The sequence below is a fragment of the Aphelocoma coerulescens genome, chromosome 4 (genome assembly GCF_041296385.1).
Source record: "Aphelocoma coerulescens isolate FSJ_1873_10779 chromosome 4, UR_Acoe_1.0, whole genome shotgun sequence".
NCBI classification, from domain to species: Eukaryota; Metazoa; Chordata; class Aves; order Passeriformes; family Corvidae; genus Aphelocoma; species Aphelocoma coerulescens.
Window position 1 is genome coordinate 76,623,770 of NC_091017.1, and position 21,661 is coordinate 76,645,430.

General features: G+C 53.6%; 2 protein-coding genes across 3 annotated transcripts in view; one reads left to right on the forward strand and one right to left on the reverse strand.

Annotated features, from left to right (window-relative positions):
* Nucleotides 1-1,384: 1,384 nt before the first annotated feature.
* On the reverse strand, nt 1,385-8,701 carry MAVS (mitochondrial antiviral signaling protein). 2 transcript variants are annotated; one of them, XM_069014764.1, is made up of 7 exons: nt 8,663-8,701; nt 7,897-8,026; nt 7,600-7,786; nt 7,034-7,251; nt 6,117-6,648; nt 4,919-5,073; nt 1,385-4,452 (listed from the first exon to the last, which is right to left on the reverse strand). In XM_069014764.1, exons 2-7 carry the CDS (start codon nt 8,011-8,013, stop codon nt 3,796-3,798), a joined length of 1,866 nt encoding a protein of 621 aa, XP_068870865.1. In that variant the 5' UTR covers nt 8,014-8,026; nt 8,663-8,701; the 3' UTR covers nt 1,385-3,795. The 2 variants fall into 2 exon arrangements, with proteins under 2 accessions (XP_068870865.1, XP_068870866.1); XM_069014765.1 differs by lacking the exon at nt 8,663-8,701 and adding an exon at nt 8,221-8,599.
* Nucleotides 8,702-10,462: 1,761 nt separating this feature from the next.
* PTPRA (protein tyrosine phosphatase receptor type A) overlaps nt 10,463-21,661 on the forward strand; it is a 114,574-nt gene continuing 103,375 nt past the window's right edge. The window contains exon 1 of the mRNA XM_069014766.1: nt 10,463-10,550. The gene's annotated coding sequence lies outside the window, so the exon portion shown is untranslated. The remainder of the gene's footprint in view (nt 10,551-21,661) is intronic.

The following is a 21,661-nucleotide window of genomic DNA, read 5'->3' on the forward strand; positions in this document are numbered from 1 at the left end:
AAATTGAGGCAACCATGAAGAGGGGTGTAAGCAACAACCAACAGGATGAAAATTGAAAGGAAAACACAGATTCCCAGACTACAGGATGCCATAAGAGCTCTCACTGTAAGGCGATGGCGATCTCCGTGTGAAATGTCAATTGTTGTCTGGCACACGAAGAGCACACCAAGCATGGAACCACAGCCCAGTGACCCAGGGTGCTCCTCACCTGCCCCGGGGTAATCCCAGCTCACCGCAATCCTCAGGCGTTAATTTGATACTGGAGGGATCAGTGACCAACATTCCACAAAGGTGTGATAATTCCCGAGAGAATGTGCTGATTTCTGGACAGCAGGGTGAAAACAGGACAAAGGGATCAGTCAAATTTAGTTGGTGTATTTTAATATCCTGTTGGGTGAGTGGAGGAAGTGGATAAATGGGGTTGGCAGTGACAGAAGATAAAGGATGAGCTCTCTGAACACAAATAACCTCCTTCAGAGCAGTGTTGCCTTCATTTGGGTAAAAAAGGAACTTGCTGAGCTCTGCTGCCCAAAGCTCTGAGTATTTTCAACCCCTGATCAATGTGTTTGACACACCTGGGCTGTAAGAGCTCAGGGAGAGGAGAAAGCAAGGGGAGCTCTCAGCTGTTGGGACAGAGCAGGGCCTGCAGGAGCATGGAGAGGGCATAGGAAATGGCTGCTCCCTCCCAAAAACTTCCTGTTTACCCCCAAAAGGCACACTGCATGTCAGAGCTGTTCAGGGGACAAGAAGACAAACCTGGGGAGCAACCACCTCCAGAGCTGAACCCAGCATGGCTAAGGCAGCCCAGCATGGAAAACGTGCCCCTTTTCTGTGCAGGATGCTGGGATAGAATTCAACATGAGAAACTGGGAGATTCTGGATAATGGATGAAGCAGGATCCTGGCCTTGGTGAGGTACCAAGCTCAGCACACATCTGTGCATTGTGTCCACCTGGTTACATCCAGTCCTGAGGGTCTTTCCCTTCCAGCCACAGTTCCCTGTGGCTGTTTCTCCCAAACAGTTTCTCAGGGGACTGACTTTGCAGCTTGGTGCATTTCTCCTCCCAGAACTTGTCCAGTTCCTCTTTGGTGACGACATCCTGACTTGCTCAGCTCTTGGCTGCCTCAGGAACCACCTTCCCTGTTTTCATCCTGCACATCCTACCACCAACAAAAGACCTGCCGTGGCGGGCATCCTCTGGACCATGACCTGTGCTTTTTCCAAAAGGAGGTCTGGAAGCTGCCCCTGAACCCTGTCACCTCCTCCTGGCACCGATGGCCTCAGTCTCTCTGTGTCACTGCCATCAGAGCCCTTCAGACTGTTCCCTCCAGCCATAGCCCCATCAACCTCCTGCTCTTCATCCAACAAATCACAAGAAGTCAAGTGTGAAGCATCAAACCAATTTATTTTAGTTAGTAAAAGGCTTTTTAGCCTGTTAGTAAAAGACGTGCAGGGATACAGCTCCCTCCTGCACCATCTCCTGCTAATGAGGCTTTAAAGTGCTACATAACAACTGTGACAATCCCGGCACTTCACAGCAGCGATCTGAACATGTGCTTTCCCCAGCCTGAGGTGGTGACAAACCAGCTGTTTCACAAGAGAAATCTGACACGAAAAGGCAAAGCATTCAAGTTGTTGCTTAAATGTATGGAAAAACATGGGAAGAATTTCATAGGCAAGTAAAGCATCGGAGAAGAGGGCCTTGGTAGGGATGCGGCTGGTTTGGGATCTCATGGATCTCCTCTGAATTACAGAAAGCATGGAGAAGGCAAGTGCCTTTTTGTCCCTCTTGTTAGGGAATAACCATTTTAACAGGAAGAGCAGCTCCCACATTCCCTCTCCTGGCAGAGAGTGTGTTTAAAGGACTGTCCCTTCCTCCTTCAGCACCGGGCGCTGAGCAAGGGATGAACACCTCGAGATCTTCTGGAAAGCAGCCCTGACACACCAAAATCAACACCTCCCTCTTGCATATACTGATTGTCCTTAGTTTTATGGAGGCACTTCTTGGACTTTTGGGCAGAAGGAAAGTATTGGGAGGGAGGAGCAGCCATTCAGGGCTGATGGACCTTTCCCACCCCAGGCCAAGCTCCGGGCGTGATGGCTGCACTTTGCAGCCAGGCCCCAGGGGGCTGAGCTCCCTCCTGCTCCCTGCCAGCAGGAAGAGGGGATTTTGGGAAGCTATACTGACAGCAGGAATTCAGGATGAGTAAGTTACTGGACACAGCAGGATGAGGGAAGTGATTCTGCTCCTCTGCCCCACTCGGGTGAGACCCCACCTGCAGTGCTGTGTCAAGATCCGCAGCCCCAACGTAACAAGGACGTGGAGCTTCTGCAGTGAGTCCAGAGGAGGCCACAGAGAAACTCTGAGGGCTGGAGCCCCTCTGGAGTCAGGCTGGGAGAGCTGGGAGTGCTCAGCCTGGAGAAGAGAAGGCTCCAGGGAGACCTTAGAGCCCCCTCCTAAAGGGGCTCTGGACAGAGACTTTGGACAAGGGCCTGGAATGACAGCACAAAGGAGAATGGCTTCCCACTGTCAGAAGGCAGGGTTAGATGGGATACTGGGAAGAAATTCTTCCCTGCGAGGGTGGTGAGACACTGACACAGGTTGTCCAGAGAAGCTGTGGCTGCCCCATCCCTGGAAGTGTGCAAGGCTAGGTTGGATGGGGCTTGGAGCAACCTGGAGCAATGTAACTACTCCAGGCTGCTGCTTCACTGCTTTACTGTATTTTAGAATCACAGAATGGGTCATTAAAGAGCATCTCATCCCACCCCTCTGCCATGGGCAGGGACACCTTCCCCCTAGACCAGTTTGTTCCAAGCCCTTTAAGTCACTGGAAGGTGCTACAAGGTCTCCCCAGAGCTCAGAGCATCTCAGACTCTGGTGTGGCCTCCCTGCAGTGTGCAGCTGATCCCATTTGTGTCCAGCCTGAGCAGAAAGTTCCTATACCCCTATGCCATAGCAGCAGGTATCAGGAAGGGCAAGAACTCCATTTACCCTTCCAGTCAGGCTCAAAAAATCCAGCCTGAAAATCAAAGACACCCAACAAGCCTTTGTGGCACCAAGTCTGCTTAATGTTGGCATTGCCTGAAACATTCCTCTTAAATCAGAAACCCCTTTTCCTGCCGGGAGAGGGTGAAATGGGGCTGATCCTTGAGAACACTGGTTAGATGCAACTCTTTCCTGACCCTCATGTTTATCCCCAGGGTCAGTGCTGCATGAAGCAATTCCAGGAGGAGCAGCAGAGACCACCAAAGGTCCTTGCAGCAGAGGCAGACACACCAAGTAAGGCGAACTGAACATGAGACGTCTGGTGGAGGCTGCTGCATGCACCCTTGGGCACATTTTCAAGCCAAGATGAGCAGAGCCAAGAAAATCAGCTCTGCTGTTCCAGGATATCTGCACAACCTCTCCTGGCTGCACTGCACAAAGGGACCTGGAGGTCACCCTTTGGATCACCAGTTTCCCTGAGGCCTCCTGGGACCAAACAAGGAAGACATGGAGAATCACCATGAGGGCTTTCCTTTTTGACTCAATGGATCACTTTGGAGCAGGATCCTCTCCTCCATGTGTGTAAAATGAGAAGGCTACAGCCAAGAAGATGGTTGGGAACTGTGAGGGAACAGACCCAAAGCCAAGAGCATCATGTACCAAGGCCTCTTCCAGCAGAACCTTCCAGAAAAAGATTTAACAACGCCCCTACTGCCCCCCTGCTATTCTTCAGGCTTCAAATGCGTTGGCCAAAATCCTGTTGCCAGAGGAATTCCCCTGGCTGCGTCACGGTCATGGCATTGCATCCACTATTTCCGCAGCCGAGCGTACACCGCGAATGCCATGGCAGAAATGATGCCAACAGCTGGAAGGATGTACAGCAGGGACAGGCCGTTGCTCTCCCCCTTTGGGACTCGGGCCTGAGGTGAGCTGGTGGCAGCATCACGGCCACTGCCAGAGTTGAAATTGACAGAGCTTCCAAGGGGACTGACTCCATCACTGCCAGCTCCAAGCTGGGTGCTGGGGTGATGATCCACACGGACCTCATGGGTGCCCAGGGAGGTGCTGTTCCAGCTCAGAGCAGGACAGGAGTCTCTGCTTGCTCCAGATGCCTCCTTTTCCCTCGGGTCTGCACAAACCAAGGAGACTCTGGGGGATGCTCCTCCTGAGCTCTGGCTATCGCTGCTCACCAGGATTGGGTCGCTGCTGAGGCCAAGGCTACTGGAGGTGGTGGAACGGTGGTTGCTGGGCTCCTGAGAGCTTGGGCATCTGCTGGCCACCTCTGGGCTTCCCCGAGGCATGGACATGAGGACGCCTGGCTTGCTGAGCTCCTCATCCCTCTCATCACTGTGAGACACCCAGACGCTCGTGGCAGAGCTCCCCCGGGAAGCCGATCTCCCAGCCGTGCCTTTGGAGCCTCCTACCACAGCTGTGCCCAGGACAGGGTTTGTCAAGGCCGGGACCACCTTTGGGAGACAAGGAGAGGGGATGGGTGCAAAGGGAAGCATCCACTGGCCCAGTCTTGGGCACACAGGTCCCACACAAACCCACTTCAATACTCAGTCCCCACACCTGCCATTAATAAAGTTGGGTCACAGGTAACAGTGAAGTGAAAGAGCGAGGGAAGAAGGGAGATAGGCAGGAAGGAAAGGGAGCCAGGCAGTGAAGAGAGCAGTGGAAAACAGCACCTGGAAGCCAGGAGACTGACTGGCAAATCAAGGAGGGGAAATGAGTCAAAGCCCAACAGTTTGGCTCCCTTCTCCCATGCTCCATAACACAGTGTGTGGACAGTAACATGAACACAGTGGGGGAAAAACCATCCCTGAATAAACTCATCACCAGCTCATGTGGCACTGCAACAGAAAATCTCCCAACCGGGGGAGGTCACAAGGACACGAACGAATGCAAGTGGCAAGAGGAAAGGTCACCTACTTCCTCCTTTGTTGGCACAGAGGGGGTGCTGCTGGCTGTACTCCCAATGGGCAGTTTCTTCTCTTGCTTAAGAGACTTCAAAGAGGTGTCACGGGATGGGAAAGTGTCTCTGGGCACAGGGGTAGCAACCAGGGTAGCTGTTTCCATTGAAGCACCTGTCAGGGAGAAAACAAAGTACATTGTGTTAACCAGGAGGCCTAAAAGGTGAGATTTGCTCTTCCTCAAGGATACTGTGACAGGACAGTCCCCAGGCTGAGGGGGTGGCACAGGGAGCAGGACCCAATGCCCTGGCTCTGCTGTGGCACCTCAGCTTTCCCTGCAGCTGCAGGTAACTCATGCAGGGTGGGCTGCAGGGCTGGGGAGCACCAAGGGAAAGAGAGGCTTTTAAGGCTCCTGGAACTCCATGTCCCCCCAGCCAGAAGGGGCTGACCCCACATGGTGGGGGCGAAAAGGCTGGCAGGGATGGGTGTCTCTCCTCCCAGAGACCCTGGAGGGCAGGGCTTTATCCTGATTCTATGAAGCCCACGGGCGAGGGATGCAGGAGATGCTAAAACTCCCCCAGACGCAGGACAAAAACATCTCTACAAACTAGGGGAAGGGGAGAAGTTTCACACCCAAAGCAGCTGCACTGACAATAAAAGAATTAAAATGCACTTGGGTAAGATGATCGTTGTAGGTTCCTTCCAAATGAAAGAGTCTGGTCTGTTCTATTCTACTCCACCCATTCCCCCAACACTGCCAAGGCCACCACTAACCTGTGTCCCCAAGTGCCACATCCAAATAGCTTCTAAGTCCCTCCAGGGATGGTGACCACCACTGCCCTGGACAGCTGTGCCAGTGCTTGACAACCTCTTCCGTAAAAGAAATGTTGCCTAACATCCAATCTAAACCTCTCCTGATACAACTTTTGTCCTGTTGTTTGTTACCTGGGAGCAGAGCCTGACCCCACCTGGCTGCCCTCTCCTGTCAGGCAGCTGTAGAGAGTGAGAAGGTTCCCCCTGAGCCTCCTTTTCTCCAGGCTGAGGCCCCCCAGCTTCCTGAGCTGGTCCTCATCAGACTTATGCTCTAGAGCCTTCCCAGCTCCATTCCCTTTTCTGGACACATTTCAGAATCCCAATTTCTTTCTTGCAATGAGGGGCTTTCAGCAGCACCTCCTGCTCCCTAGTGGCTACTTGGTTCTGCCAGAAGAGAAACCCACCTCCACTCCCTTGATGCCCTCGCAGCTTCTTCTCCGCATCAAACTGCTCCTGGATGAGGAGGGGGCTGCGCACATCCACAAAGCTGCCCGTGGGCTCACCATGCCCAGAGCTTGGCACAGGCTGCTTTTTTGGTGCTGAGTTTGGGGGCTGCTGCCCCACACCACGAGTGGCCCCTTCCAGCCGTGGCAGTGACTCTGTGGAGATATCTGAGTTCTCTTCAGGCTCATTCCTGGGCTGCTCAGGGCTGTGAGTGGCACCTGCATCCCTCGATGGAACAGACCTGCCCAGGGCCAGGCCCGCTGTGCCGCGGTGCAGGTGGTTGGCATTCCCGAAAAACCCGTTGTCCACGCACACCGGCCGGCGGCTCAGCCAGTCCCGGCCCTGCTCTGGGGTCCCCGGTGACACTGGCACAGCCCCGGCGGGGTGCGAGGGATTCCCCTCTCCACTGTGCCCACCGCTCACTCCGCCATGGACTTTGCTCCCAGGTGGAATTGGCTGGGGACTCTCTTGCTCTGGGAGTTTTTTGGGGAGCTGGAAGGAAATGAGCTGTGTTAAAATCACTGAGATGAGGGGGTCTGGAACCACGGGGGTGCTCCAAACCCTGAGCAGTGACCCCTGTGAGGCTGGTTATGAAGGGGGTCTGGGGTCTCTCCTGGGCACCCACCCGATAGTCAGGGGCTGTGGAGAAGCCTGGACTGGCAAAGCAGACCCGCACTTCCCCCATGGAGGGAGACAAGAGAGGAAGCAGTGACAGGGACAAATAAAACATGTAAGTTACCAGATGCAGCAGTGATCAGCAGTGAGAGGCTGCTTGGGGTGGCCCTGAACAAGCCTGGCCCTACCACAGGCTTCCCACACCCCACCAAAAGGTCCAAAAGGGACCTTTGTGTCCCCATCCAACACGTGCCCTGCTCACCGATTCCTGCACTGGGAGCCTGGCCTCCAGGTCCGTGCTCTTGGGGGTGGCAGCGCTGGGCAGGACAGGTGGATGGTCACCAGCAGGCAGGTCTCGGCGTGGCTGCTCATCCATCGGAGCACCCGGGGCAGGATTTGGCCCCTGGGATGGTGTCTGGGCATTGATAGTGGGAGGGGCATCACGGGGAAGGGAAGAGGTAGCAGCAGAATCTGAGGGACCTGGAGGAGACAAGCAGATCATTGTGGGAAAAGCTGAGGAAGCAGAGGATAAGTGTGGGGCTGAGGCAGCTCTGTGTGCGTCCCTGCTCTGTCCCCACATCAGCCAAACCCACAGCATTCCTTCGTTCATCTTTCCATCTTCCCTCTTCCCAGGTGACAACCCCAGCCCACCACCAACTTCAAACATGGACCTGTCATCCTCAAACACATCACCACAGTGAAGAACATCCCTGGGACAGTCACAGACACCTCCAGCACCCTAGGAAGCCAAGGCAGGGACAGAGACAACTTTGTGTCCCCACCTCCAGCAGCCCCCCGGGGCACACTCAGGGAGGAGGAGCTACATACGAGGTCGAGGTCGAGGTTTCCAGGTGTCATAGACTTCCTGCAGCTCATCGGCCAAGTGCCCTGCGTTGTTGTGGTGCAGTGCCTGGATGAGATCCTGTACCCAGCCCTTCCTGCACCTCAGGTGCTGATAAAACCTAAAGACAGCTGCCTGGTTGCCCCGTGTCTCCTCCCGGGCAAGGAGTTCATCCTAGAAAAAACACACAGGGCATCTAAGAGACAGTCTAGCTTAGAGGTTAGACAACTCTATGTTCCCATTGGGGAAGGAGCCTGGCAGAGCTCAGCAAAATAGGAACTTACTCTGTCAGAATCGACAAGGCAGGTCAGGGAATCAGCCAGCGACGCCACTCGGATAGCCCCAAACTTCTTGAGGTTTTTCGTAATGTGGATGTACACTTTGTCTTCAGCCAAACCCATCCTGGCTCAGCACCTGCACAGAGACAGAGACTTAGCGTGAGCAGAGGCTGCTGGTGAAGCTCAGGCTGTCTCCAGAAGCTGTAGCTGTTCCATAGGCACCCGTGCCCTGGCACAGACACTGCGATGAGACAGGGGAAATGCCAGGCGGAAAACACGCAGAGAAGACGTTCGGGTTAAAGTTCAAAGCTCAGCTTCATTTCCACAAACCTCGCTTCTTTCTACCATCGCCCATCCTGTGTTTATTCCCATTCTGCTTGTTTGGATTCAGCCGGCGGGTTGGGGGCCGGCCTGCCGGCGGGTCATAACAAACGCCAGGGCCACAACAGGCGACAGGGCCAACACAAGCACCAGGGGCCACGGCTGGAATCCCGCAAAAGCAATGGAAAAACCAAAGGGGAAGGCATAGGGCTCCTTCCCACAGGGAATGGCGGCCCGCAGGCCGCGACGTGGCTCTGTGCGCCCTCACGGCGGGGCACCCCCGCCCTCAGCGCGACCTTCAGCCCCCGGGGGAGCTCCGGGAGGTTCTCCGCTCTCAGATCCCCATGGCAGAGCGGCCGGGGGTCGTGGCCAGGGCTGTGGCGGCCACGGGGGTCGATGCGGCTCCGGTGCTCCCCCCCGCTTCCCCTCACAGACCCTCAGGGCCCCTCACCTGCGCCCGCCGCCGCCGCGCGCCCGGCACTGCTATGACCCCACCCCCTCATGTCGTGCCCGCCGCTGATTGGCCGTCGCGCACGCCCGTCATGATGATTGACACGTAGTGATTGACAGGGGGGCGTGTCCGGTTCCGGGCTCCTCAGGACGAGGGGGACGCGGAGATCCTGGGGCGCGTCCAGCGGGTGTTGGAGCACGGGAGCGTCTGTCCTACGAGGAGAGACTGCGGGAGCTGGGCTTGTTTAGTCCGGAGAACAGAAGAGTGAGAGGGGATCTCATCAATCCATATAAATATCCCCAAGGAGGGGGTCACAGGATGGTGCCAGACTCTTTCCAGTGGTGCCCAGCGGCAGGACGAGGACTAATGGCCATAAACTAAACCACAAAAAGTTCCACCTCAACATGAGGAAGAACTTCTTTGTGTTGAGGGTGAGCACTGGAACAGCTGCCCGGGGAGGTCGTGGATTCTGCCTCTCTGGAGATATTCCAAACCCAGCTGGACGTGTTCCTGTGTCACCTGCTCCAGGTGACACTGCCTTGACAGGGGGCTTGGACTGGATGATCTCCAGAGGTCCCTTTGAGCCCCAGGATTCTGTGGTTCTGTGGTTCTGGGAGCTGCACCTGTTCAGCCTCGGCAAGAGACATCTGAGAAAGAACCTCACTAATGTGTATAAATATCTGAAGAGAGCGTGCCAAGAGGACAGAGACCGGGCTCTGCTCTGTGGTGCCCAGCAATGGGACAAGAGGCAAAAGGCAGAAACTGATGGAAATTCCACCTGCATATGAGGAATCCTTCATGTGAGCACTGGCACAGGTTGTCCAGAGAAGCTGTGGCTGCCCCATCCCTGGAAGCATCCAAGGCCACAGGTGATGGGGCTTGGAGCAGCCTGGGATAGTGGAAGGTGTCCCTGCAGGGAGTGGAACGAGATGGTCTTTAATGTCCCTTCCAACCCAAACCATTCTGTGATTTTAATTAATTGAAGCCATCTTTCCTCACTCTAAATTATATAAAAAAATCATATTTCTGGGTTGTTTCTAATTAAGAAGAGATCTTTGTGATGATCAAAACTTACCACGTGAAGCACAAAAGCCACTCGCTCAGTTGCGCCCAGTAATTTTTGTTCCTAGAATCATAGAATCATAGAATCATAAAATCATTGAATGTTAAAGGTTTGGAAGGGACTTTAAAGATCGTCCCAAGCCGCCCTGCCACGGGCAGGGACAACCCCCACTAGACCAGGTTGCTCAAGGCCTTATCCAACCCGGCTTTGAAAATTGCCATCGTTGGGTCATCCACAACTTCCCTGGGCGACCTCTTCCAGTGTCCGAGCATCCTCACAGTAAAAAGTTTCCTCCTAATATCCAATATAAATTCCCTCTCTTTCCACTTGTACAGTTACTCCTTGTCCTACCGCTGCATTTCCTTCCTAAGAGTTCCTCTCCGGCTTTCCTGTAGTATCCCACCAAACCTTTTTTGTTTATAGTTAATTTCCTACTCCGGAATTTTGGGAAGCGGGACCGGTGGGGGGGGGGTGGGGGGGCGGCAGTGCCGCCTCCGCGCCACCAGGGGGCAGCACCGCCACGTGCCGGGGCCCCTCATGGCCACGCCCATGGCCACGCCCCGGCCACGCCCCCGGCCCGGAGCCGCGCGATGGCGGCGGCAGCGGGCGGGCGGCGGCGGCGGCGCCGCTGAGCGCCGGGAGAGCCCCGAGGGGCGGCGGGGGCTTCCCGCACCCCTTCCCCTTCCCTCGTATCCCCCTCCCCTTTTCCCCCGACCCCCCCCCCCCGCGCCCTCCCCCGCTGCGCCGTCCATGGTTACAGGCGGCCGCCGCGGCCTCGCAGCGGAGCCGTTTGGGCGGGAGCCGGCGAGGGAGCAGCGGCCGCAGGTGAGCGGGGGGGGGGGGGGGGGTCGCAGGTGAGCCCCCGGGGATGGGCACGGGGTTGTTACGGTGGCGTGGGGGTGATGGAAGGGGCGGGGGGCGCGACCCACGCGTGTTCGTGGAGTTGGGTCACCCCCGCCCTGTCCACACTGAACTTGGGGGTTAGTATGTGCGTATTTGTGGGTATATTTGTTGATGGTAATGGTGATTTCTAAAAGTGATCGCTGGCTGGGGCTTGTGGATTTGCTCCATTGGAGCGAGTCCAGAGGAGGCCACCAAGTTGATCGGAGGGATGCAGCACCGCTCCTGTGAGGAAAGGCTGGAGGAATTGGGATTGTTCTGCCTGGAGAAGGATCCGGGGAGACCTAATGGGGGCTTTTCAGTACTTGAAGAGAAGCCACAAGAAAAATGGAGAGAGACTTTTTACAAGGGCCTGGGGTGACAGGAGAAGGGGGAATGGCTTCACACTGAAAGAGAGTACGGTGAGATTAGGTATTAGGAAGAAATTGTTCCCTATGAGGGTGGTGAAGCCCTGGCACAGGTTGCCCAGAGAAACTGTGGCTGCCCCATCCCTGGAAGTGTTTAATGCCAGGTTGGACAGGGCTCTGGGCAAGCTGGGATAGTGGAAGGTGTCCCTGCCCATGACAGGGGATGCAACAAATGGGCTTTAAGGTCCTTTCCAATCCAAACCGTTCCATGATTCTATGAACCTCCAACTGTGCGTCTGCAGCGACCCACGGCCTCCTCCCACCCTGCACCCGCGGGGTTGGACACGGGGGTCCAAGCTGGGGACAGCCCTGTAAGACGCAGAAAAGGGCTGCAGGGCAGGGCCACCATGGCCACGATCTCCTGCCAGCACCCACCACCTCCCTGCTGCAGGATCGCCGGGCTCCCTGGACACCTCCTCTCAGGGCACTGGGGCTTCTGGTCAGTGAGGAACCCTCCTGACCCACGGTCTGACCACGCCCCCCTTGGCAGATCCAGGCCGTGCCGGTGACCAAAGGCTTCTTTTGGGACGGATATGCCAGCCTGGGGACTTGTGGCCTGGAGCCTGGCTGCTCCCTGTGCCATCCCTCCGGGAGATGCTCCAGGCTGGAGCATTGGAAGGCACAACCTCTTTGCTGTGGGGTCCGAGGGCTCTGTCCCTTCCTCGAGGGCTCTGTCCCCTTCTCACTGGCTCTTTCCGCTCCTCGAAGGGTGTGTCCCCTCCTCGCCACTGCCTCCGCGCATCCCAAACGGGAATCCCAAATGGGAATGTCCGTGCTGCCCCTCTCCGGGCTCTCCCACGCTCGGGTAGCTGCATCCTCCCTGCTCGGCCAGCGCTTGCTTGTTTCGGATCTTGGATGTCATCGAGGGTGGAAAATGTGACAGGAAGGAAGGGAGGCTTTTTTTCCCTCCTGCTAAATATGGACTGACATTAAAAGTCCAAATACTGTCGTGAAAGGAATCCCAACCTCTGTTTGTCGAGGGAGAGAAAAACGATGTTTTCTGGCTTTTCGGCTGTGAGGTTCCAGCTGGGAAGTTTCGCAAGGAGTGGTGGAGTCCTTGCCGGGAGCCTCAGGAATTTACTGAGCTTGTTCACAGGACACTCTCCACAGCGTCTTATGCTAAAAAAAAATTAGTCATCCCTTCTCTGCCTGCCTGTGGCTGGGGGAAGCTTGCTGCGAGCATGCAGGATGCTTGGAAATATTTAAGGATTTTTTCCTCCTGTACAAGGAGTTCTAGAAACGGCAGGAAATAAAACTGCGGCCCCAACAGGAGTTTTTCATCTTTATTTTAATTCCTGTTGCTGCAGCAGCCAGTGGCAGAGAGGGGAAGGATGTGCTCGGGGGAGCTGCAGCCGGGTTTGGGGGGAGGATTTGTCTCTCCCTGTCAAGCATCAGATGCAAACTCATGCTGTTATTCCCAGAGAGATTGGGAAACAGGTTCTATGTGGAGCTCTGGAATGAGGAATGGGATCACAGGGTTGGTCATGGCACGGCCAGCTCCCTGATGGCTTCTGCTGTGGCCAGGGCGAAGAGCCAGGATGCATTTTGGGGAGCAGGGACCACAGCTTCCCTAGGACCTGGGGGTGCTGGGAGAGAGAGACTTGGTGTCTGTGCTGGGCAGAAAGTGGGCACTGCTGCCTTCCCATTCCATGTGTTTCTTTCCACCCCTGTTGGAGAGCTTTCTGGGGGAGCGCCTGTGGAAAGCTCCAGGGTTTTTGCCTGATCTTTATTAAAACAGTTGGTTAAAGCAGCTGGTTGGTTACACTGGGCTGAAGGTGGTGGAGTCATCGTCCCTGGAGGTGTCCAAGGAGCAGCTGAACGTGGCACTCAGTGCTCTGCTCTGGTAACAAGGTGGGGATTGGTCACAGGTTGGACTTGTGAGGTGATGATCTTGGAGGTCTTTTCCAACCTAAATGACTCTGGGATTCTGTGAAAACAGTGGGGGATCCTGGGAGGTGCTGGAATAGGTACTTCCTGTTTCCAGGGTACTGGTGCTGGTGCTGCTGTGTTGTTCCCAGACTAAGGAGACACAGCCCTGCCTTCCTGAAACATCCCTCATAAATATCTGAATCTCTGTGCTGCTCCGTGATACTGGTCCATGTCCAACATCAACATCCTTGTGGACGAGCAGCTTGAATTCCCTCTCTCCCTGTCTCCTCCTGCTACCAGCCTACATCTGTTCTGCTCCAACCCTCTGTGTTTCCAGTGGGGTGGTGGATCCCAATCCAGCAGGGAGGGTGCAGGTTTTGTGACCTCTGCTGTGCCACTGTCAGGGTCTGTGTGATGCCTCAAAACACTGGGGAGCGTGGGGTGGGATATTTTGCATGGAACTTGGTGCCTGTAGTGCTTCCATAGGGTCAGGAGTGGCACCAGCTGCTGCCTGGTCCTCCGCTCCTGGTGTGACATGGGCAGGAGGTCAATAGTCCCTGGCAGCCGCTCTCTGGGCTCATTCACAAATCGCATTTTCCTCTGGAAATAAAACAAATCCCCGGGCTTTCCTCTCACAGTGGAAGTCATTTGAACACGACCAGGTCCGCCAGCATCCCCAAAGCCTGCGGACAGGAAGAGACACTTGAGTGGAGAGGTAGGAAATGTCTGCATTTAGAGCAGTGGCTGATTCATCTCCTGCTCTTAACTCTTTCCCCCCTGATTTTAGTGGGATCAGCTGGTTTGCTTCAAGGCTCGGAGCCCAAGGAGGCTCTGGCTGGATCACAGAATACTGCTGGGTTTAGTACATCGTGTTTACGTGGTTTGGGGTGGAGAGGGAACGGGGTGTGCGGTTATCCGAATCGGATAACCAGAACGTTGGCAGTCACGTTAGGGAGGATTAATATTTAATATATAGGGTATGAACCATTGTGCTTAATCACTATCTGATGGGCTTAGGAAGAGATTTAGCGATAAGCAAGTGATTCCTGAGCTGTCCAGAATGATTTCTTGCATCTTCCTCTGGAGCAGCTGGTCCTGGATATCGCTAGAGGCTGGTGTGATCCTGTTCTTCCTGATGTCTCCAGTTTTTGTGAGTAGAGTGGCTTTCATCACGAGTGTTCGCTTCTCATTAAACTCACAAATACTCTGGAAACCCTTTTTCTCTGATGCAGCTCACGTGGCTGGACTGTCAGCTGTGGTACCTGTCAGCACTTGAAACTTCTGTGTGTGGCCAAAGCTTGTGGGAAATACGTTGTGGGATCCATGGATAATGGCACTGTCACATGCATCTGCCCAGGCACTAGTCCAGAGGCAGCTCATTGATTCTTTTGTCTGTCTAACCTCTTTAGGAGGCCTTTCATGTCATCTCCAGGCTCCCACCATGGTCCTGGAACTCCCCATGAGAGTGGTGCTGCTTTCCACAGCTGCTTCATGTTGCCCCACCTGGGTTTTTTCTGCAGCATGAGGTGTTTTGTAGTACAGCAAGGTAGGGGCTGCCCCTCTGGGAAGGGGATTGCTGTGTTTGTGCAGGGAGGAGGTGATGGTGGGGAGTGCTGTGTCCAAGGCTGGAGTCCTCAGCACAACAAGGACTTAGAGCAACTCCAGAAGAAGCCATAAAGGTGCTTCGAGGGCTGGAGCTCCTCAGCTCTGGAGCCAGGCTGGGACATGTTCACCTGGAGAAGAGAAGGCTCCAGGGAGGACTTGGAGCCCCTTTCAGTGCCGGAAGGGGCTCCAGTGGAGCTGGAGAGGGACTGGGGACAAGGGATGGAGTGACAGGACAAGGGAAATGGCTTCCACTGCCAGAGGGTGGGTTAGATAGGATATTAGAAAGAAGTTCTTGGCTGTGAGGGTGGGGAGGCCCTGGCACAGGGTGCCCAGAGAAGCTGTGGCTGCCCCTGGATCCTTGGAAGTGTCCAAGACCAGGTTGGACAGGGCTTGGAGCAACCTGGGATAGTGGAAGGGGATTGGAACTGGCTGCTCTTTCAGGTCCCTTCCAACCCAAACCATGCTGTGATTCCGCGGTTCTGTGCCAGGGCACTCAAACAATGCATCTCCACAGCCACATGTCCTGCAGGTTTGAGGGTTGTGTCTCCATGGAAGGAAACCCTTCTTTAGGCTGCAGGAGGGTGTGTGCCTGCACCTGCCTTCCTCCCTGCCTCAAATCAGAGCTCTCCTGGCTGAAAGCATCAGCCATGGCTGTCAAACCCGCTGAGCTGTGGATGCTTGTGTGGTACCTCTGTGTTTATGGCAGCTGCAGTTTTGATGGTGGCGGTCAAAACACCTGAGTGTGGGTTGAGTTTTGGCATATTGGTCATGCAGAAAATCCTGGTGTCTGCTGTAGCAGGCATGGAGGTTGGAAATCTGTTTAAAATTGGGACTACTTTTTTTCCAAAACACCTGTGGAAGAATTAGAGAATCAGGGAATGGTTTGAGTTGGAAGGGACCTTAAAGCTCATCTCCTTCCAAGCCCCTGCCATGGGCAGGGACACCTCCCACTAGCCCAGGTTGCTCCAAGCCCTGTCCAACCTGGCCTTGAGAATGTTCCTTTTGTTCTCTGTGCAAACAGATCACTTGCTTAGGCAGCAGCGACTCCTTATTCCAGAATAATTTGTTGTCCTAATTCCTTCCTGTTGAAGCAACTCCATTTTGCATGGAATAATTAGCACTAATTTGAGCCTGGGATGGAAAACAAGCGTTCTCTGACTTCAGAGGAGCAGAAAAGAGCGTGACCTCTGCCTTTCCCACGTGAGTCAGGTTGTGCCGTGCCATCCCTCCTCTGAAGCCAAATTAAAACCTGTCAGTGAGACCGAACATTCCAGGTTGGCAGGAGGGAGCAGGAGGTGGAGGTGTCACCGATTTTAAGCCTTCTGCTGTTGCATGGAGCTGAGGACAAGTGTGGTGAGGGGGAATGGAGCAGCACCTCCTTCCTTCTTGGCTGACACTGAGGAACAAATAAACAGAAATGTTCTCACTGCGCTGATGTGAAAAGCTGTTTCTGAGCCAGCCTGGCCTGTTGGTGGATTCCTGGCTCCCCAGCCAGGTACTTGAGACCTTTTTATTGCTATAACAAGGACTTCCTCATCCTGCCCCGCAGTCTGACTCGATCCATGGCTATTTTCTGGTCCTTCCAGGAAGACATGCCTGCTCTGCCTTCCTTTGTGTAGGGAAGGGAAACCAGCCAAACCCCTTTCCTCCCCCAGAGCCCTGAGTGTCTGAAGAAGGGGAGGTGCAGGGCATCCTTCCTGGTTTCTCCAGCATTTACCTGGGAAGCATGAGATGAATTCCAGTGCGAAGCTGTTGCAGGCAGGATCTCCCTTGCCTGTCTCCCAGCTGCCTTTCTTGATTCTGGTAGGCTCAATGTTTGCTGATGGGGTTGTGAGCACTGAGGCCATGAACCATCTGTTCAGGATGAGTCCTGGAGGCAGTGGAAATGGGAGATGCCCAGCCTGGAAATCCCAGCTGGCAGAAAATGGGCTTCCATTGTCATGATACCTGAACACCAGCCACCTTGGCTGATGGATGCTGCTTAGACAGAGAGTTTTAAGACCTGAATTCATAACTTGGGGGTCCAAGACACTTCTTGGCACTCCAAACTCCATCAATAAAGGCGTGTTATAGGCTCATTGTGGAGGTGCTGCAGCAGCATACCTGTCTGAAAAACAGGGTTTGGCCTGTTGGAGCTTGTAGGTTTTGTGTATTCAAGTTAAGTAATAGGTGACAGGAAGCCCGGATCCAGGTATGAGCAGTGAATCAATCACCACTGGATTGCTCTGGGGTTGAACCAGCACCCCTTAGGATGACTGTCCTCCCATATCACACCTGATGTTTCGAAATAATCTCTGATTGTTCTGATGAGCTGAACCCCAGAGGTTTAGCTGGCTTTGGGCTCCACCCTATCAGTGGTGACCTTGCTCCAGGGCTGGGGAGAGCAGCAATTCCCAGTGTGACTGCTGAAGGCAGGATGTCTCCCGGGTCTTTACTCACATGCTCTTCCCCAGGACGTTGGGGATCATCTGCCTGAAAGAGAACTTGCAGAGGGTCTCCCCAAAACTGACACCCAGCCATCCTCATTTGTCTTCTGGGCACTCAGCATGTCATCTGGGAACACTGATAATGGAATCATGGGATGGTTTGGTCAGAAGGGGCCTGGAATATCATCTCATTCCTACCCCCCACCATGGGCAGGGACACTTACCACCATCCCAGGCTGCTCCAAGCCCCGTCCAGCCTGGCCTTGGACACCTCCAGGGGCAGCCACAGCTTCTCTGGGCAACCTGTGCCAGGGCCTCACCATCCTCACAGGGAAGAATTTCTTCCTAACATCTAATCTAAATCTACTCTCTTTCAGTGTGAAGCCATTCCCCGCTTCTCCTGTTGCTCCAGTCTCTCTTCTTCTTTCCTGTAGGCTCCCTTCAGGTCCTGGAAGGCCCCAATTAGGTAATCCCAAAGCCTTTTCTTCTCCAGGCTGAGCAATCCCAATTCTCTCTCTTTCCTCATAGCAGAGCTGCTCTATCCCTCTGATGATCTTGGTGGCCTCCTCTGGACTTGCTCCATAGTGGTGAACTCACCAACTAAGCAGCAGATCCTCCTGGAATCCCTGGGATTGTGTGGGCTCCACCCCTTGCTTCCCACCTGTGTTTTTAGAGGTAGTGTGTCAGTTCCTCCTCTGGGGATTTCAGACACTTCAGTCACAACCTCAGGGCCAATAGTACTAATTTGCATTGGTAAATGATATTGTGGGATATGTCAGAGAGGGTTCTGCAGCCAGGAAATCTGTTCCTGGCCCCAGTGTGATTGCAACCAGCTCAGAGTCCTGCTTGCTCCCAGTCAGGCATCTCTTACTCCATCCCCAGAAAAACTCTGCTACACCCAGTGCAGACCCAGCCCTGGACCAGGAACAGAGGAGAAACAGGGCTGGAGGAAGAAGGGAAAGAAGTGACCCACAGAGGCAAGGAATTAGGTGAAGGAAAAGCCAGGAAGAAACTCAGGTCTGGCTGCTGGTGGCAAGGGTGATCCGAGACAGCCAAACCAGGAGCAAAAGGGACAGACCTCCCAATCCCGATGCTGTTAAAACTTTCTGGAAGGCTGGAACCTTCAAATGAGTAAATCTCACTGAGTAAGAGGAGAAATATGAAGAACAGGATTTGCTTTTTTTGTGTGTGTGGGTTTTTTTTTTTTCAAAAAGGCATTTTAGTGGTTTATAAAGATTCCAGCAGCGCTCTGGGAAAGCGCAGCCTCCCGTTCCAGGCACCGTGTTCAGCACAGGAATATCCTGGCTCTCGACCTGCAGGTCTCGAGGTACCATAAATTTTTCTGGTGATAGTGTGTGGCAGGCCAGCATGCAAAACTTTTCCTGCTGCTTTACAGTTTGAATCATGTTTTTATCACGGCAGCAGATAATCATCTCACTCGTGTTCCAGAAGCGAAACTCTTGTGGATGTGTTTGAGAAGCCTGAAAATAAATATATTCACATGTGTTTGCCAGTGTTGCTGAACACATGGTGTGTCTCAGAGCCTCTGGATTTCACTCTCTTGCAAACTGGCCACTCTTGAAGGCTCAGAAGTACAACTTTATTCCTGTGCTGCAGTTTCATACCCCTTCCACAGCAGACACTAATGCCATCCCCTAAATGATGAATTAGAGATGAATGGAGATGAGTTAGGAATGAATAATAAATTGGAAAGCATGGATAATCCTCAAGATTTTCTCTTGAGGAGACTTTAAACCTATTTGGCTGCAGGAAAGTAGATGTTTTTAATCCCAGTCACTGTGTAGAATTTGTATCCTCGTTCCGGTGGCAGGGTCGGAATGCCAGGTGGGATCTTTGGGTGACTTGGTGGCAGCAGCTTGTCTTTAGATACTGAAACTGGGATGAGAGAGGTTCAGTTATTTTCTAATCTTATCTGGGAGTGTGCTTGACAACCCTTTCCATGAAGAATTTTCCTTTATATCCAATCTAAACCTCCCCTGGTGCAACTTAAGGCCGTTTCCTTCTGTCCTGCCTCTTGTTCTCTGGGAGCAGAGCCCGACCCCCACCTGGCTCCAACCTTCTGTCAGGGAGCTGTATTCAGCCAACTCATTTATCATCTTTCTATACCAGTCTTGGCCTTCAGTGGTTGTGTGGGAGTTATTTTTTGACTCCAGCAGGTACCTGGAGGTGAAATCTGTGGCCCAGCCATTTGTGTTACAGCAGTGCCTGAACTGGAGCTGTGCTTCAGCTCTGGCTGTGCAGGTCTGGCCTCCCAGAATCCAACATCCAAATGAATAAAAACAGGAATAATAAAATAAAAAAAAGGCTAGCTGAGAGAGAAAAGCAGCTTTGGAAGGGCTGAGGTGAATCTCTGCTCTCCTGAGAGATAAGTACAAGTCACAGTCATTTCTAATCTCTCTCATCCCCTCCTTGGCTGAGGCTTCAGAAAGGATGACAAACCTGGTGGCTCTTTGAGTATTTTCCACCTCAGGTCCATCCCCATCCCTCTTGATGGCTGTTGTGAGGGTCCCTGCTGGAGTTCATGTCCCTCAGCCAGGGCTGCAAGGGAGCTCTTGGCAATACAGGTGCAAAACCAGTGCTGCAGGTGCATGTTCACAAGGGTGACACATCTGATCCACCCAGGAGAGGCTGTGGAGGCACCTGAGTATCTGATACTGCTTCCTGTGTCCAGGTTTTATCCATGGCATAATGTAGGATTTACTCCTCACATTTCTTAAAATGTTCTAGAGGAAGTTCCATGCCTGTGCAGAGGTATTTGCCTTTTTTTCCAGGATATTCTGTGGGGGTTGTTCGAGTTTATGTAACTTCCCATATGTTGCCCTCTTCTTGTAGAAACTTGAAGATAAATTGTGAAATGCAGGCAGCTGCTTTAAAAGGATACATCCTCAGCTGGAGCTCAGCCTGTTTGTGGCCAGAAAAGGGGAACCTGGGAGCCCTCTGTCCCTGTTTCCTCTCTGGCACAGCTGAGTGAGCAGCGTGGGATGGAGCATCTGATGCTGCCCCGTTGCCCAGCGCGGGGATGCTGCTGCAGGAGGAGGCCCTGGTGAGCTGGCAGCAGGCTCCAGAGCAGGCACATGCTGTGAGGGTGGTGGTTTCTCCATGGAGGGGCTGCAGCCCTGGCTTCATTCCCTGCAAGCTCTTTTCTCCTTTCCAAAGCTGCTGCATTCCCTGCAGTGCCCCTCTGCCCAGCAGAGAGGGTGGTTTAAGTGGCACTTTTAAGTCAGTGTTTATTGAACCACTTTGCTGGACCAGGTCTTGCCTGGTGCTGCTTGGTCTTCATTCCCATGTATATCATAGAAACATGGAATCATTTGGGTTGGAAAAGCCCTCTAAGACCATCCAGTCCAACCATTCCCCCAGCACTGCCAAGGCCACCACTGACCCACGTCCCCACGTGCCACATCCACATGGCTTTTAAATCCCTCCAGGGATGGGGACTCCACCACTGCCCTGGGCAGCCTGTTCTAATGCCTGAGCACCCTTTCAACAAAGAAATTTTCCCAAATATCCCGTTCTAAACCTCCTGGCACAACTTGAGGCCATTCCCTCTCCTTCTGTCTCTGTTCCCTGGGAGCAGAGCCTGACCCCCCCTCCCCGGCTGTCCCCTCCTGTCAGGGAGTTGTGCAGAGCCACAAGGTCCCCCCTGAGCCTCCTTTGCTCCAGGCTGAGCCCCTTTCCCAGCTCTCTCAGCTGCTCCAGACCCTTCCCCAGCTCCACTGCCCATATCAGGGTCTGAGGGTGCTCAGTGTCTTGCAGATCCACATTTGTTGGCTCATGTGGGACACAAGCCCAGCAGCTGGTAGGAGATTCATGGCTCTTGTTCACTGCAAGCTTGAACAAAGCCCTTCACCCATCACCCAGGTCAGTTCTGCTTATCATTTTTGAAAATGGTTCAGTCCCATGTTCAGAAGGAATTGGAAGCAGGGCAGTGGCAGAGCTTGGAGCCTGCCTCAATCTGGGGTGTTTCAGTTTGGCCAAATTTAGAAATAGTCACCCCAAGACATGGGGAATTACACAGCATGTAATTAGGGTCTCCAAAAACATCTCTTTCCATTCCCTCTCCAACCCCCCTGGACCCAAGCCACGAAGCCCAGCCACTGAACAAACCCCTCTTTGGAACTTCAAGGCTGAGGAACTGAATTTGTCCTCTGACAGTTGTGCTTGCTTGACTGGTGGACAGAGAGCCAGGAAGTCTGTGCACAAGTGGATGGGAGAGGTGGAAAGTCCTGAAGGGAAAAAGTGCTTCAGGGATGAACCACACAGGTCTGATGATAACTGGCTGGAAACTTCAGCCAGGGCTTCTGGACAGGCAGACAGCCTCAGCAATGCCGGGAAGACTGAGCTCCTCCACATCCAAACCCGGGAATTGACCTATTCAGTGGGGGTTTTTTGAAGTTACAGCAAGATCATGAGTGTCTTTAGGAAGCCAGGAATTTTGGAATTGCTCAATACTCACTCAGCTGCTTCGGCATGGGTTATTTGGAATGGTTTTATTTTTGTAGAATGGACTCAGTTACCAACGTGGGATCTTTGGACATGAATGTGTTTAGCTGCTGTGGAAAGAGGTCCTGGCAAGGTGAGGCCTGGCTTGGTGAGTCTGGCTTCATTGGAGGTGACATGACAGCAGCCTCTGGGCAGCACAGCAGACTAGAACACCAGTCTTGTAGTTTAATCTGTTTAAACTGTCTCTGCTGCACAAAACAAGTTC

Excerpts from the sequence above, each read along its gene's own strand:
- MAVS (XM_069014764.1), bottom strand. The coding sequence starts at position 8,013 with ATGGGTTTGGCTGAAGACAAAGTGTACATCCACATTACGAAAAACCTC. Across the intron at positions 7,252-7,599 it reads GAAACCTCGACCTCGACCTC|GTCCCTCAGATTCTGCTGCT; the intron begins GTATGTAGCTCC and ends TGTCTCCTCCAG. Across the intron at positions 4,453-4,918 it reads CTGTGCCAACAAAGGAGGAA|GTGGTCCCGGCCTTGACAAA; the intron begins GTAGGTGACCTT and ends TGTCTCCCAAAG.